General features: G+C 45.0%; 5 protein-coding genes across 5 annotated transcripts; 1 reads left to right on the top strand and 4 right to left on the bottom strand.

The window, feature by feature from the left end:
* Positions 1 to 752: 752 nt before the first annotated feature.
* Positions 753 to 2965, top strand: JR316_0000282 (Chitin deacetylase 7; the record flags this gene model as incomplete). The annotated part of the gene is made up of 10 exons (XM_047886097.1): positions 753 to 929; positions 1100 to 1265; positions 1341 to 1377; positions 1454 to 1831; positions 1883 to 2012; positions 2062 to 2146; positions 2199 to 2395; positions 2451 to 2535; positions 2601 to 2701; positions 2777 to 2965. The coding sequence occupies 10 exons, from the start codon at positions 753 to 755 to the stop codon at positions 2963 to 2965; spliced, it is 1545 nt and encodes a 514-aa protein (XP_047753843.1).
* Positions 2966 to 3581: 616 nt separating this feature from the next.
* JR316_0000281 (uncharacterized protein) lies at positions 3582 to 4037 on the bottom strand (the record flags this gene model as incomplete). Its single annotated transcript, XM_047886096.1, has 2 exons — positions 3582 to 3588; positions 3778 to 4037. The coding sequence occupies 2 exons, from the start codon at positions 4035 to 4037 to the stop codon at positions 3582 to 3584; spliced, it is 267 nt and encodes an 88-aa protein (XP_047753842.1).
* A 2284-nt stretch (positions 4038 to 6321) lies between these two features.
* On the bottom strand, positions 6322 to 8267 carry JR316_0000280 (uncharacterized protein; the record flags this gene model as incomplete). The annotated part of the gene is made up of 9 exons (XM_047886095.1): positions 6322 to 6395; positions 6453 to 6677; positions 6731 to 6787; positions 6848 to 6984; positions 7040 to 7250; positions 7311 to 7489; positions 7543 to 7769; positions 7837 to 8021; positions 8132 to 8267. 9 exons carry the CDS (start codon positions 8265 to 8267, stop codon positions 6322 to 6324), a joined length of 1431 nt encoding a protein of 476 aa, XP_047753841.1.
* A 1532-nt stretch (positions 8268 to 9799) lies between these two features.
* Positions 9800 to 10980, bottom strand: JR316_0000279 (uncharacterized protein; the record flags this gene model as incomplete). The annotated part of the gene is made up of 5 exons (XM_047886094.1): positions 9800 to 9847; positions 9898 to 10022; positions 10375 to 10447; positions 10525 to 10704; positions 10765 to 10980. 5 exons carry the CDS (start codon positions 10978 to 10980, stop codon positions 9800 to 9802), a joined length of 642 nt encoding a protein of 213 aa, XP_047753840.1.
* A 705-nt stretch (positions 10981 to 11685) lies between these two features.
* Positions 11686 to 12632, bottom strand: JR316_0000278 (uncharacterized protein; the record flags this gene model as incomplete). The annotated part of the gene is made up of 3 exons (XM_047886093.1): positions 11686 to 11931; positions 11994 to 12195; positions 12547 to 12632. 3 exons carry the CDS (start codon positions 12630 to 12632, stop codon positions 11686 to 11688), a joined length of 534 nt encoding a protein of 177 aa, XP_047753839.1.
* Between the last annotated feature and the right edge of the window lie 2698 nt (positions 12633 to 15330).

Below are 15330 nucleotides of genomic sequence, written 5' to 3'. Positions count from 1 at the left end.
GTCCGCTCGGCCGCTCCTAAAACGAAGGCCAGTCTAGAGTTATCAACTCAGTCTCCACGCCCGGTTGTTTGGTAATATAGATAACTCTGCCACGTATCCACCTCCACCGTCCACCCTCTATGGCATGGTACAGCAAAGGAGTGCTGAAAGGTATGAGCTTGACGAGAGGAACATTAGCGCATCGACGTCTATTAGTCGGCGAATTGTGGGTACGCATACAAGTTGCCGTAGCGGAGCGTTACGTATGCGGATGAACCATAAATAGATTTTTTGTGGGTCTTATAAATAGACGGGCAGGTCGAGAGCCACTTTTTAGAGAACACAAAACAAAAAGCGGAGAACATCTTCCGTATGTTTGGATAGAATATATGGGAGGAGAGTGGGTGCATGTGCAGTAGAATACATGTGATCGATTAAATAGGATCCATTGAGTCGGGTGGCTAGCAGAAGAGCAAAGCAAGAGAAGAGGGAAAAGTAACGCGGTGGTTGACTAAGCGCGGGCAGGACAGCATGGCTCCCAAACTCGGGTGAGAAAGAACACTTGTCAAGTTTCACAAACTTGTGAGCTTTGTGTATTCCTTCTTTTATTGCCTTTCCGCTCTTTTTAACTCCAGCCCTTCTTTTCCCCCTCCCCCAAAACATCGCCCTCGCCAAAGGTCGTTCCCGGCCTCCACCCTACACGGCGAGCAGCGTATCTGCTTCTCACATATCTCGTCTACATTACCACCAACTCCTAGTAAAAAAAGCCCGCCATGCTTCCATATGCGTTATTGCTCTCCCTGCTGCCCTTGTGCGTTATCGCCCAAGACGGTGCAATCTCTGGCCCCACGACGAGTCCCTCAGCAGCAGGCTATTCATGCGATCCGACAAAGTGCAAGCTGCCCGACTGCAACTGCGCGAGCACCGACCCGCCAGGTGGACTCAAACCGGTGAGTACGCAGTGCAGTTAAAGCGTTTTGCGGCGGAATTATGTCGCTTCATCTTTCCCTCATGTTGCACGCAAAGCATCTATGCTCCGCGGAAGGCTTGTAACATGGAATGTGCGGATGACAGCGATAGGTGCTGGTGGCTGACTATTGCTTCTCCCGCCTCCTTCTAGTCGGACGTCCCACAGTTCATCGTCTTCACTGCCGATGATGCAGTCCAGTCCTACACCCTCGACTCGGTCAACCAATTCATAGGCCAACGCGTAAATCCCAACGGCTGCCCAATCAAAATGACCTATTTCACCTCGCTCAGTTACACCAACTACACTTTGGTCACTGGTGAGTCCATCCACGTAGCATTCGCGCTGTAGGGGAAATGAGACCGAGCCTCTTTTTATTTTTATTTTTGTACAGATTGGTATGTCGCGGGCAACGAAATTGCTGATCACACGTATGTCGTCAATTGACAGTTATCAGTTCGTTGTTAAAATTCACTCACACATCATCAACTCGGCCCCGCCCAATAGCATGACCCATGTCGGCACACCATCGGCGCAGGAAATAAACGGAAACCTCATCGCTCTAAATGCTCTTGCTGGTATTCCATTATCCGACATCAAAGGCTTCCGCGCACCATTCCTCAATTACTCCGTGGACACTCTGAAGCTCCTAGCCCAGTCCGCATTTACCTATGATTCCAGTGCAGCAGCGTCTATTCCCGTCACGGATCCTAACACCGACGCGTATTGGCCCTACACGCTAGATAACGGCATGGCGAACAATTGCCTATCCGTCCCTGGAACATGTCGTGGTGAACCGAAATTACCAGGCTTCTGGGAAATACCAATGTATGCGTTCTTTGATGAGCGAGGAGTAGTCGGTCCCCACTTGATGGATCCTTGGCTGTAAGTCCAGATATTTCGGTTGGAAATTTCTACATTCTAAAGAGATTTTAGGGATGCTGCAAACGGAGCTAGCACAGTCAATGACACCGCGACTCTGGAATACATGAAGAAAACGTTCACCGACCATTACAACGGAAAGCGTCAACCAATTGGATTGTACACCCATCCTATTCATTTATCAGTGGGTTCCATTCCCAGCGTTCCATGTTTCGCACCTAATTTTGGTTCAGAGGACATATCCCGGCGTCAATGCGCCAATGTCGACGATTAACATGATTAACGCCTTCTTGGACTGGGCACAACAGCAGCAGAACGGTAAGCTCACGTTTATGTAGATTTAATGTACGGTAAACTCACCATACACAAGTCTGGATCGTTTCCAACCTTCAACTCTTGGAATGGGTACGAAACCCAGTTCCTGTATCCCAGCTCAGCAACTTCGCCCCTTTGAAGTGCACGACACCACAAGTGGACTCGAGCGCCCAGATTTGCAACGGTATTCCTAAGAATGAAAATGGCCTTCTTTCGCATTGTGCGTTCTCGGATTTCCCTTTCTACACCTGCGTGAGTCTGTCTGTTGTAGTTGGCCAATGATGGATTTGTCTCACCTCCGAACTAGTATGGCTGCCCAACCGAGCATCCCACTCCTGACCAGCCTAACCCACCCCAGGACACCTCCCAAGGACAGCCTGAACGCCACAGACGTAAGTCAGATGGAATGCATACATTGATGATTACTTACCTATTCGCTCTCGCTCTTACTTTCTAGTCCCTGCCAACTGTTCAACGCCTTTCTGGGATCCCATTGCTGGAAAGTGTCTGTGCACGGCCAGTACTTGCACGTTCACAGACCTGTCGCGTCCCATCGGAGTGAGTCTTGCATTCGACGGTCGATCACAAGATCGTGTTGTGACTAAGACATTGATGTTTTCTTCTTCTTTGCAGCCAAATGGTGCCAACTTGACAGGCGGAGGAACGGGCGACGCGTTCAACCAGCCAGATTCGTTGCCATCCTATACACCATTCAGCGCTGGGACGCCGTCAGCATTGCTAGCTGCCGGAGCATGGCCTGCGCTCTTCATCAGCGCCTTGGGCGCGCTCGTTGGTTTGCTTGGGGTCATGGCCAGGCTTTGAAGTTTGGGTTCGTCTTGTGCATTTTCATTCGCGTTTCGTGACTTGTGGTTTTTGGCATCCTGTTTTGTTTTGCAAGTGGCTCGGGCATAGTGGTAGAGCAGGACAGAGCTGACTTCTACGGCCTGCACTCTCCGACACCGTATCAGCCCCGTTTTGGCAAGTCTTCGAAGAACAAATGTTGCACGTGACTTTGACGCGACGCAGACGCGTCGTCATTCTCCTTTTCATTCATCATTTTTATCTTCAATTTTGGCATTTTCTTCGCTTTCGAACTGAACACTTATTTTTGGACCTTTTTTGGATTCTTTCTAGTTTTTGGATCATTTCATCATACGCATACCATACTTCTTTGAGATTCCCTTCCCCCTTCCCTTCTTCCCAGATAATCTTTTTCATGGTTCATCGGACGATCGTTTCGCATTTTTTTGGCGGATATACCTCATTCTTTTTGCAAGACTCATACACACACACGCATACACGAATACCTGTCACCCTTCATATCGCATATTCCTCATTCGCACATTCATCCATATAGCATACATTCCAAAGTACGACAATACGATACGTTAATTAATGGTTTTGGCTCTTTGTCAGTATCCTTTTGACACTAGTAGCTTTAATCCCTTGTGGGTTTTGTATCAATTTAATAATAAAGGATTTAGATTATGTGGAGGATGGTGATTTTGAATGCAATGGATTAGTCCTCGGTCCTTCTAAAATTCTGGGATAAAGTGCAAAAACCGTGACTCAAGTAGCAGCTCCCTCAAAAATAGTAGGCTTAGTTGGTAAATTGCGTACTTGGTTATACATACGACAATTGGACTGAACGAACACGAGATTCGACTTTCCCTTCGACTTCCTCTTCAAAGGGAAGAAAAAAGCTTTTCCCAGAGTACACATCCCGCTGTTCAAACATATTTGAACCCTTATCTACGTGCGCCGCTTTAGTCGATGGGGTACCACTCGAGTGGGGTTTCTCGACTATAGATTCCGGGGTGACGATGACGATGGGATTTATATCCCACTGAAGCTGTGCCTCCTCCTCCTCGAAAGATGATCGAAGTCCGAGCATGATACGCGATGTGGCGATAGAGCATGTTGTGACTATGAGCCTGATAAAGTAAAATAGTTCTGTTAGATATATATTGTTTGGGTTATTAGAAGATCCACGGGTGACGTACGGCGAGAATATGGATGGAACGCTTATCTGACATGCGTTGGGTTGAGGTTGTATCAGCGTCATTCGAAGGAAGCAATGTAATAGGAATGGCACAATAATTACCAGGGGAATATTCGTGAGGAACGACCCAATTGCTGTAAACCCAACGGAGCCTATTGAGGGGGCGAGGGTTGGCCGGGGTAGCGGTCAGAAGAAAGTATAAAATAACTTACAAACGACAATAAAATAGAGTGCGCCCCCACTATCAAGGCAATATGGAGTCATCAGAAAACAAGTACTTTATGGAGAAACTATGACCAACTCAGTTAGCAGCCTCCGGCGCAAATTTTTTCTCTTGGAATATTGCCACTCTGCATGCATTGCTTCGTGAACAGTTGACAGGTACAGTCCAGTCTATAATGCACATAAGCGTCAAGATCAATTCCGTCCACAACAATGAAAATGCTTAAAAATCAGAACGTACATGAAATACCAACGATGGCAAAAAGGCAGACCAGGCGTAAGAAGGTTGCGAGATTAGGCAGCCTGGGATTGTGCCTCTGGAGGGTACATTCAGAGGCTTCATATCATTCGCCACAGCGACGACAAAAATTATTGTGAACACGTTGGTCATTATGAAAAAGAACAAGAGGAAAAAATGCGTTCGTTTTTGTCCCGGGAACAGAAACCAGATACGGATGACAAGGATGGCTGAAGTAGAATGAAAGAGTGTCAGTTTCGGTTGTGCGCATGCAGCGCATTAGCATTGCAACACACCTTGGATTACACCCATGATGACGGCACTCATGTAAAAAGCGGCACCGGCTCCATTTACGCAACTGTGCAAACATGCTGGTAAGATACTTTTCGTCGTCGGGAGATTCGAAGACAATTACAGCTGTTAAAATTTGTCAATGTATAACATACTGAACAATTGTTGTACATACGGATTCGGTAGGATTCTCTGCAATGTGCACTAAATGAACACAGTCAGACCAGTCCCGAACCGATCGAAAGCCTCAAAATAATAACTTACATATGGCTACGAAGCTGCAGATGTAATACCAGTTACGAAATCAGCATATATGCTTCGAAGAGGGACAAAAGTTTTTTTGCATCCACCTTACTATACAGAAAGAAAAGTAACGATTCTGCACGAGAAGTAAATTTTCATCAGGTAAATCTCAAAGGTCAAAGATTGGGTACCCACTACGAAAAACAGTATCTGTGAAAATGAACACGGGCCCTTCCAGAAGTGCGTTTTCTACCATTAGATATCCAAACATCCTCTTAGCCTAGCTCAACTTGAAAAGTAGCGGTCTTGTACCTCATCTTCAAAGGTGAGAAGATACTCATAGACTGCGGGTCAGCAAATCAGGATACACCAGTTCAAAATAGAGGGAAAGGTATCAAGAGCTTACCCGTGAGAGCAAACATCCCTATCGTCAAGTAGCCGGAGTTCTGAGCCCCTGTTAAAGATTCGAAGAGTTCTTCTACTGTGTTCGACATAGTAGCGTCTTGCTGCATCGGCCAATAAAAATATGAAGATGCAGCTGCTCAGCAGCTGAGAGTTGGAAGAGGATGAAACAACAAGTGACCTGCATTATCAGTTCAATATATGTCTACTTGAAGCTTGATCTGATGGCCTTTTTTGATCCTGAAATTGAAGATAATCAAAAATAGCAACAACAGCAGACCAGTGATGAAGCTGTACCACGTCAGCGCCATATTGAATGATCGACAGCTACTCACTGGAAAGCATATAAGAATTGTACAGAAATGCATTCGATGGTATTCTACTCAGAGGCATGAAAGCAGGCAATACAGGCAGGTTATATCGTCGACTAGAGCCAGATGAGAATACAAGAAAAACAAAATTAAATCAATTTGTTTGGCAGGCAGGCTAAGCAACAGACAGTTGAAAATCGCCATGGGAAATAAATTTAGAAAACTTGCGTTGATGATCATGCCAGGCGATGACCTAGCTCGGTTGGTCTCCTCCCTTTTCCAGGAACATCATCGAGGCGGTTAGATAGACGGCCTTACCGGAGTTCTCTTGCGAGTCAAGGTCACAAAAGTACCATCTCTAACCAGGGATAGTCTATGAGGGTATGGGAGATCCTCTCAGGTCCTTTGGTAAGTGCACATAAAGGTTTGCGAACCAAGAAATTGAAGATTAAAATTTTAGACAAAAACATCACTCTTTTCTACGCTGAGAGTTTCGAGTTCGAAGCGATTCCATTCGCTGTGCATACCTTCGAGGCGAGATACCTGAAAAAAAAAATAACTATCAGACAGGATACAGGTCAGTGTAAATTTTCAACCCACTGTCAACGTATTCCGAGTCCGACTCGATTGCCTCCTGAGCTTTACGTTTCTTTCTCGCCGGTGTAGGTGCAGGGGTCGGAGGAAGAGTGGGCTGGAGTGCCTTCTGGGATGCGCCTTTAGTATGCTTGATGGATTTTGGTGTCCAAACGTCGCTGCCGTTTCCAGACGCGTATCTCTCATACAATTCTGGTAAGGGCGTGTCGTCTTCCGGGTCGCTTACCACATCTGGATCGGTGGAATAGGTGAAAAGAATAGGTACGGATGCAATGTATATTCACCTGTTTGAGGCGTCGCCAGAGTTGCTGATGTTTTCTGCGTCGCCCGTTTGGTCGGTGCTGATATATTCATCATGTAAAACCGAGAAACTGCGGGAGATCGTGAAATGGCCGACATACTTTGAGGCAGGTAAACTGCGTTCATACATGTTTTGGGCTGAAACATCTGAGCGCTTTCTACGTTTGCTTTAACGGATTGTGCTGGCTCTTCATCCTCATCCGAGGCGCAGTCCGATTCAGTGTCAGACATAAGGACACTGCACAGGATTAAATATCAAATATCTGTGATAAAATGCGGCAAAATACACTCACCGGGTCCTGGTGTATCCTCTAGATTGAAGTTTGGGCGACGGATCCCCAGAACACGGCGTGGACGTAATATGCTTCTTATTTGTGCATGGTGTACGCGTGGGAGTGGGTAACGACTCAACTATCCTCTTTTTGCGCGGGGTTTGAGACACGGTCTGGAAGGTACCCGATGAGTTCCGTTCAGGCGGCGGGCTAGGGGGGCATTTTCTTGGCGCTGTGCGATAAAAGTAAATGTCACGGCACAGTGTAAAAAATGGAATGATAGGGAACACACTTGCAGGGAAAGGATCGTGGTCAATATAGTCTGCATTATCTGAGACCAGAGAATTATAGCTATCATCGGAGTCAGAGTCAGAGCATGAATCAGAATCATCGTCATTTGAATCGGATTGATTTGTGTGCGATCTACAAGTCCTTGAATTGGCGTCGTCATCCTCAGTATCGTTCAATATACTGATAATCTGATGCGTTAATCTCAGAGTTGAACCAGAAAGAACATCACTCACGATCGTTGGTTCGCGTCATCCTCGTATTCAACCACATCGTCGTCCACCACAAAGTCTCTTAGATTGCCATTTTCATCCGCGTCATCGATATCTTCCTGGCTGTATTCTTCCTTGTCATATTCATCCTCACCTTCCAGGTCGCCTTCGTACTCCTCCGGAAGCAATCTCTCCCCTATATCCCGGTAAACACCTTGATGACGCGGACTATCTAGATATTTCCGAAGAGCCTGTAAGAAAATGTCATACTTCAAAGGATTCAGTGGACGTCGCAGATCAAGAATTTAAAGCCATCACTTTGTCCTTTACTACTTCATGCCTATTAGCCCAACTGATGAGCCATGTCATCCATGGCTTATCGCGACATTCGCGCAGCCGTTTCCTTCGGTGCCTCTTTCCCATCGGAACGCGAAAATCGTCGTACTTATCCTGTATTATGTCCAGCAGACCATTGCGATATCTCTGGAACGCCTCTTGGTACACTCGCTACGATTTTCAATTCAGTTGGCAACGGAGAAGACCGGAGAGCATCACATACAGCATTTTTAAGTTTGTTATAGCAGAACTTGAGGACGCTCGCCTTTATGCTTACCGAAAGTAAATATCCAGCCACCCGCATGTTCTCCATAGAAAGCTTCATAACTGGAATCGTACTCCGGATCGTCTTGGTCTATCAAAGCGGGATCGAGCGCTGCAGGTTCACGTCCAGATGGCGGTGTCCAGCCCATTGCAATCATCAAATTTGTTAGGAAGTGTGAGGGATTGAAAATTAGTTGCAAAGAAAGGGAAGGTGGCGATTTTAGTGAAAGGTTGATTATGAGTGTTTAGGGTAGAGGGTGCACAATAGCAGACAGGGGTCAAAATGGTTAGTCCCATTTGATAATCAGAAGGCCGAGAGTTGTTAATTTTATCTCCGAATAGGCGCTCACAATTTTCACACTCGGTGAGGACAGGACTCCAACATGACCATCGACCCAATAAATATTCTGCGATCCCGTTTTACAAGGCATGATATGTGGCATTTACAGCAAATACACGCAACATATTTTGAATGCCCGAAGAGTGGGTATTCAGAATACTACAGTATGAAAATTGGCACTGGTTGAAATTTAGTCCAGTTTAATTCGACGTTTTGCGTTTTCGCAGGTAAAGTTTCTGCAACGTAACTGGAAGAATAAGGATTCTGACCGAGTTTCCGAGAGTTTGACTTCCTAGAAGTACACAAGATGGCCAGGGTTGCATTTCGCTTCCGCTAGGCCTCTTTTTTAGTCAACTCCAGTAACTCCATAGGAGGACGTCCGTGAGCCAGTTGTTCGATTACAAAAACATGGCTCATTACGATTTGGGCCAATAGAGTACACAAGAGTGTGCAAGTTGACCGAGTGCCGTGGTGCGACTCTGCAAAGTGGCTTGGTTAAAGTTGCAGTTGTTTTTGAAACAAACACCGAATCTCCGTAGCACCTTGTTTGGATCTCCGCACGTCGGAAGTTCCCTCGCCATTTGATTCGCGTCCGCAATCTTGTGTGATTCGTTCCTGTGTTGCTCACTGTTGCTCAGTGACACTGGGATTTGTGGTTTTTAGACGGTTTGATAAACTTTATCATCATTTATTCCAGTGATAGGATCTCTACAAAACCATCTTTTAAGCATTACAGATTACAGTTTACTTCCTCGAAGGCCAAGCAAATCGCAAGATATTTGGTCTAGGAATAGAATACACACATTGCCCCTGATCCCTTTCCAGCGCTCCCTGAATGTGCGTTTTAATGATGAGGTCCTTCCTTAATTTTAGATACAGATAAGAAAATGTTGCGTACTGGCGTGCAGCAGCGTGAATGAAGATGACTACCCTTCAGCCTGCTGTAGTCTGATTCCTGATAAACTTAAACGGTGCGGCGTGAGATCTTCATTGGTGCTATTCCCATAACGGCATGGAGTATCAGTTCCCCATATCATTCTAATGCCAAAGAGCCGCCTTACTATGGGATAAACGAGAACGAGCACTCTTGTATGACCGTTCCGACTTGCTAGTGCTACTGCCCGCCTCAGAGTCGCTATCAATCACAATGATCTCTCTCCCACCCGTCTCATCTTCATCAGAATCTGGCAATATATGCGTTTGGTAAGTATATGAGCAAGTGTACGTGTGAGAATGTAACCTGTGAGCGGAGGGGAGCAAGGCGGTAATGCATCGTTGCGTCGCGTGGATGCTAGACAATAAATGTAAGAATTCGTCTCGAATTCCCTGAGAGGATGATGCCTACTGATACTGTGCTCGGTTCGTCGGTACGGAACGCTTTCTTTGTGTCTGTAGAGTTAATTTAAGAATATTTCCATCTATTTTTTTTTAGAAATCACCAACCTTTGGTTTCGTGGGGATTGCAATCCTTTCGCATTTTGCTTACGCGGTGAAAGTTGCAAATCTTGCTGGGTTTGGCTGCTGCTCGGGGTAAGAAGGCCAAAGTTCAAACGGGAACTGCTTCCTGAAAATGGTTATAAGTCGTTATATTAAAAAGAAGAAAGAATTCCACGGTGGTGCCACAAAGAAAGGGACAATGATGAAACAAGTCCCTGGTGAGAATTGTAAAGTGTGTATACTACAAAAGCCAACATGCATTATCCCGGTCTCGGGAGGCTTTAACATAAAACAGGGGGAATAGCAAGAGAATCAAGAAGAAAGACTGATAGAAACCTTGTGTAGGCTGGGAAGAGATGTATCCAAGTTGTTTGTTTGAATGGGAGCTGCTGGTGGCTACATGCTCTCTGTCAGATCTATCTTCTAGCTCTAACTCCTTGAGATAAGGCTCCCCAATACATACCTGAGTCAAGACTCACCTAGATTTTTAATGGTTTGATTTGCCAATTGGTTCAAATAATTTTGGAGAGCCAGGTAGAACAGCTCATATTTCTGCGTGAAAGAGTATCAGAAAGTTGAAACCTGATTTGAATAACTGAGATGAGCTGCCAGAATTGCTATGTGCTTACCTGTACTTCTTCTGGTGTTTTGCGCTTAGCAACGAGGAACCTCAAAAATGCGTCTCCACAATCCTTGATACACTTTCCGCAGTGTTGGCTTTCGAAGGGAATAATGAAATCGCCAGGGCACTTGTTGACTTGATCCTGAAGTCCCATAGTGTACTGATACAATGCATGTTGAAAACTAACCTGTATAAATTCATATCAGTGAAAGAACAAATGTACGATAACTCGTGAGAAGATACGCACTCGTTCTGTATGACAATTTTCTTCAGTCCAAAGAAGATAATCATAATACGGTAGTTCGTTCATGGGCATGCCCTTGTAGTGTCCAAAATCGAGTGTCCATCCACCAGCCCAGTCCCCGTAAGCCCAATAATACGCGTGGTTTGGGTCCGACTGAGCTGCTGCTGCATCATGTGCATCAAGGGTTGGAAGCTGTACTGGAGGAGGCTGTTGAATCATTGTATATATGATCTGTAGGTGGGAAGAGATGGAACTGAAGGAGGCCCTCCCACCTTTTATATGTGAAGTACCACCTGAGCTCAGACTAACCGCATATATCGATGATTTATAATACCGCCGCCGGGGATGGACTTTGAAGCCGCTGCCCAGCCATTTGGTGGCGTTCTTTTCGACTTCCTTTGTTCTACTTTAGATACTAGATCCCTTGACGTATCCGGAATATTCCTCTGGATAGTATAGGATACATTCGAAATTGTTAGATCTCGCGCTGCAGCATTGTAAGCGCCGATGATCATGGGCGCTTAAACCATTCGAAATTGACCTTAGAACTATTCCAACCGTAGCTTCTTAGGGATGTTCAAATGTCACATGCCAGTGGTTGAAAGCTGTTCGGAGGTCGATCGGAGTTTGATCTCGACCAATCGAGGAAATGCCAATGACCGGTAGAGTCCAAGGAGTTGAGAAGGAGTATACGTACAGAATTGATATTGCGGATATAGTACAACCGAAACTTTTTTACCAGTGTACACTAATGATTTACTCGACTGTACAAGGACTGTAGGGAACAAAAAGCGATGTCGGTAAAGCAAGTTAGATAAGGGTGCAGTATGTAGCTTTGTCTACCCCAAATTCGGAAAATAATTGTGAATCATGGTGCAAGTTCCAAGGACACATCACCAAATAAATGCAAGATTATCCACTATCTTAAACCTGACTGTCGTCAGGCTTCTTCTCCGACCCAATCATTAAAATTTCGTGCTGGCTTTTTCCATGCACAGAGTGAGAGGAGTTCATAATTTCACCGCTCGCACTCAGGGCATCCACGTTTCGGGTGCTGCCTTTATCTGGGCTGAAATCGAGGGCAGAGACATGAGTTATGATTCCGGATGAGTCGCTATTTTCGGAGCTGGTGAGCGCGAGCCTGGCAATCATGACTGTCGGTATCAATCCCTGAAATAAGGCATGGTATATAGGTGGGTGGTGTGATCAATAATCAAGAACGGCACACATACCGTTACCGTGAACAGAATCGTGTCAATAAACTCTGACACCGGCCAAGCGGGTGATTCGATAATTGAAAATCCCGGGACAACGGTGATGATTGCTTCAACGAGAAGCACCAGGGAATACACTGCGTTGGACTCGACAATTACGGATACAATGTGGTTATATCTCCTCTTTGATCCCGAAATGGTCCCGGAAGCGGTGTGTATCCTGTAACCAATGATGTGTGTGCACACATGACAGCCATAGAAACACGGATATGACTGTAAAATCAAAACGAGCAGAGACAAATATGAAATAACTGAGATAGGGCTTAACAAAGTAAAACAGCACAAGCTTAACGAGGCAGAAAGCAAGGGAAATCTCACAGAGTGTCGTGAACGGCAAACGGAGAGAAAGGCCAGTCTGGATAGCCGGTAACAAAGCATATAAACAAGTGCAAGAAAGGCGACCTCAGTTATAAGAATAGAACTTACTGCTTGATAAGTCAGTTAACGTGGATGGAAGTCATGATAATAACAAAACTCAGCCCCTGAAAGACAAGGCACCAGTCTGATAAACAAGAATGCAGGATCCTGGTCACGGTACACAGAATAGACAAGCAGGCAGGCCAAGCGCGGTAACGGATAAGCGCCCAGCGGAGTCATTTCCAATAGTGCCGGTTAAACGATAGCCGAGTACAATCAGAACGTCGGGCAGTTCGGGGTGAAAAACCTATAAATACAGCTCGAGGAGGGAGCTGAGGGGAAGGATCGTACCCACGAGTCTTCGAGTGAATTAGTATAAAGTTTTGAGATATAGCATTGAAGTCACAGAACTAAGTAAGAGTCAGAAGTTCAGAAGTCAAGCAAAGTGAGAAGTCAGCCAGTTCAAAGGAAGACCAGAGCACTTATACTCGAGATTCAGAATTAGTCTTGTGAAATCCAATATATCTTTAAAACCCTAACCAAATCCCTCAAAACAACTTGAATTACTATACAAATCAAACCCCTAAATATCTGTATACGTTATTTAGAATTGTGATATCAATACTCCCGTAACTTTGACATATACAACTGTGTGTGTGTGTGTGTGTGTGATTTTACTACGGAAAACATTACAATCTCTTCACCAATGAGAAATGTGACGGATACTGTGGTACCTAGTGAGATGAATATGAGGGCAGTTCTGATGTTGTTGATGAGGATTGCATTGGCGTCGGTGGGGGCGCCTTTTATGACTCCGTTAAATGATATATGGGTGACTGAAAGACCTTCACAAGAAATGTGTCAAGTATACTGTATGGAACAGCTTTTCAAGTCTCGTACCGAGCTCTGCTACCAGAAACAAAGATGGGATCGTAATGATTTTGATTGATTGACCCCAGACATGAAAGCATCTCCAAATCTGTGGCCGAGAAAACCAATGATCAATTAATCCGTCCACCGAACATTCAAAAAGATCTCAACCAACCAGGAGTGCGTCAGACACGACTAATGAAAGGTCAGTTACCAGAGACTGGAACGGGAGCTCCCAAGCCGGGGATCCTAAAGAGGCCAGGAACATGGAGTCTCGGGTGTCCCCGTTTACGATAAGCGACCAGTTGATGTAGTACCATCCTGAGGCTGTGGCGTTTAGCAGGGAAAGTAGGTACAGCACGGAAATGGCACCCAGACACAAGCGATTATTTGTGTTTGACGGTTTTCTAGACACTAAGAATCATGTTAGCTTCAGTAGATTATGGTTGTCCATTAAAGGACAAGCGTGGCCGCGTACGGTAGATGTAGACCGTTCCACCATAGACTATTGTGTACATTCCTAATATAAACATGCGTTAGTATACAATGCGTATGGCATCCAAAGGTTAGCTCAACAATTCTCACCTAGTAAAAAGTTCTGCAGCATCGAACTATTGAGATTTCCGCTAATGACATGCTGTTCAATGTTCACTGGAAAGGATATCTCGGGAGTGTCCATGTCTGTAGAGGGATGGGATGAAATGAGCACAAAGACGAGTTTACTGTTAAAGCGTGTTATATACTTATGTGGGTGTGGCAAGTACATCAAGGACTAGTCCTACGCTATGCACAATTATAGGTTCTTACATATTTTACTAACCTGTCTGTATCCCTGTTCCATGAATAGGCTTCAAGCATCAAAGCATCAAGCTTCAGTAGATGATGATCATCTTCAGCTAAATATAGCATCTCACCGACTATCAGGTGGTGTGCCTCCTCTTTCACCTCATTATCTCACTGGTATTCACTCCCCTTCATGACCAGTAATACCGCATTCTCACATGACTTCTGGGCAAGCCTTTGAACTTTGAGCGCTTGAGCCTTTAGGATTGAAATGTTGACTGACTGATCAAATATTACAGTATTCTCTATTTCCCATGATATCCCATGGTGCGTGCGATGTTAATTTGATGTTAATGGCATTCACAGCTACACAGAGCTCTCAGGATAACTACGATCCGCCGATCCGGGGTCCCTATTAAAGGATCCACAAATCATTGATAGCATATGCATCAGGACATTAGGATGTTATCAGCTCATCACTACAGACCACATCACGCTCTGTCTCTTAAATAGTACATTATGCATAAATAGTACCTCTGCAGTCCTTAATAGTTATCAAGGTCGCTATAGTACGACAATTTACAGCACACTGTGTGAAATCGCCATGCGCCCGTCCTCTCTGAGACTCTTTTTCGGGTTTCTGACCTTCCAGGATCCACCTTTTTCAGACTGTTTCAGTTTCAGGATTACTTCTGGGCTCTATGAATATACCATTGACATTCTGTTCAAGTAGGGACATTCAACTAATAACTGTATTTGTTGCCCACTCTTCAAAGGCTGGTCTTCTTTGTCATCGTTCGTCCCAAGTTTCTCCCATTGTTGCTAGGATCTAGAGTTTTGCTCCACAAGTCCAACTTGTAAAGCATCAGGAGGACCTTTTATTATTAAAACTCGTGTTGACTTTTGGTGGAGATAAGGCAATCACTCCTTCAAACCAGTACAATTTTTCCTGAATGGTCTTAAAATTCAATCCGAACTGCAGGTATGACTAATCTATATTTATGACACTATTTCTCCTACTAGAAGTTTGTCTGGTATTAATGGAAACCCACCACCTTGCGCAACTTGAAGCTTGAAGCGTGGTAAGGTTGTGAAAGAAAAATAGGGGTCAAGAGTATAAACTCCGAGAATCATATCTTTGATGTGCCTTGAAATCAGCCCTAATTCCGCCTTGTCAAATTCCACATGCACGTCCACAAAAATTCGACGATTTTCATTTTGTCTACGAATATTTTCTTGATCGAAAATAAAGCTGATGCAAATTGGGTATCTTTCACAACCGAAC

The sequence above is a fragment of the Psilocybe cubensis genome, chromosome 1, assembly GCF_017499595.1.
Source record: "Psilocybe cubensis strain MGC-MH-2018 chromosome 1, whole genome shotgun sequence".
Lineage (NCBI taxonomy): Eukaryota > Fungi > Basidiomycota > Agaricomycetes > Agaricales > Agrocybaceae > Psilocybe > Psilocybe cubensis.
This window is presented reverse-complemented; position numbering and strand designations above follow the sequence as displayed.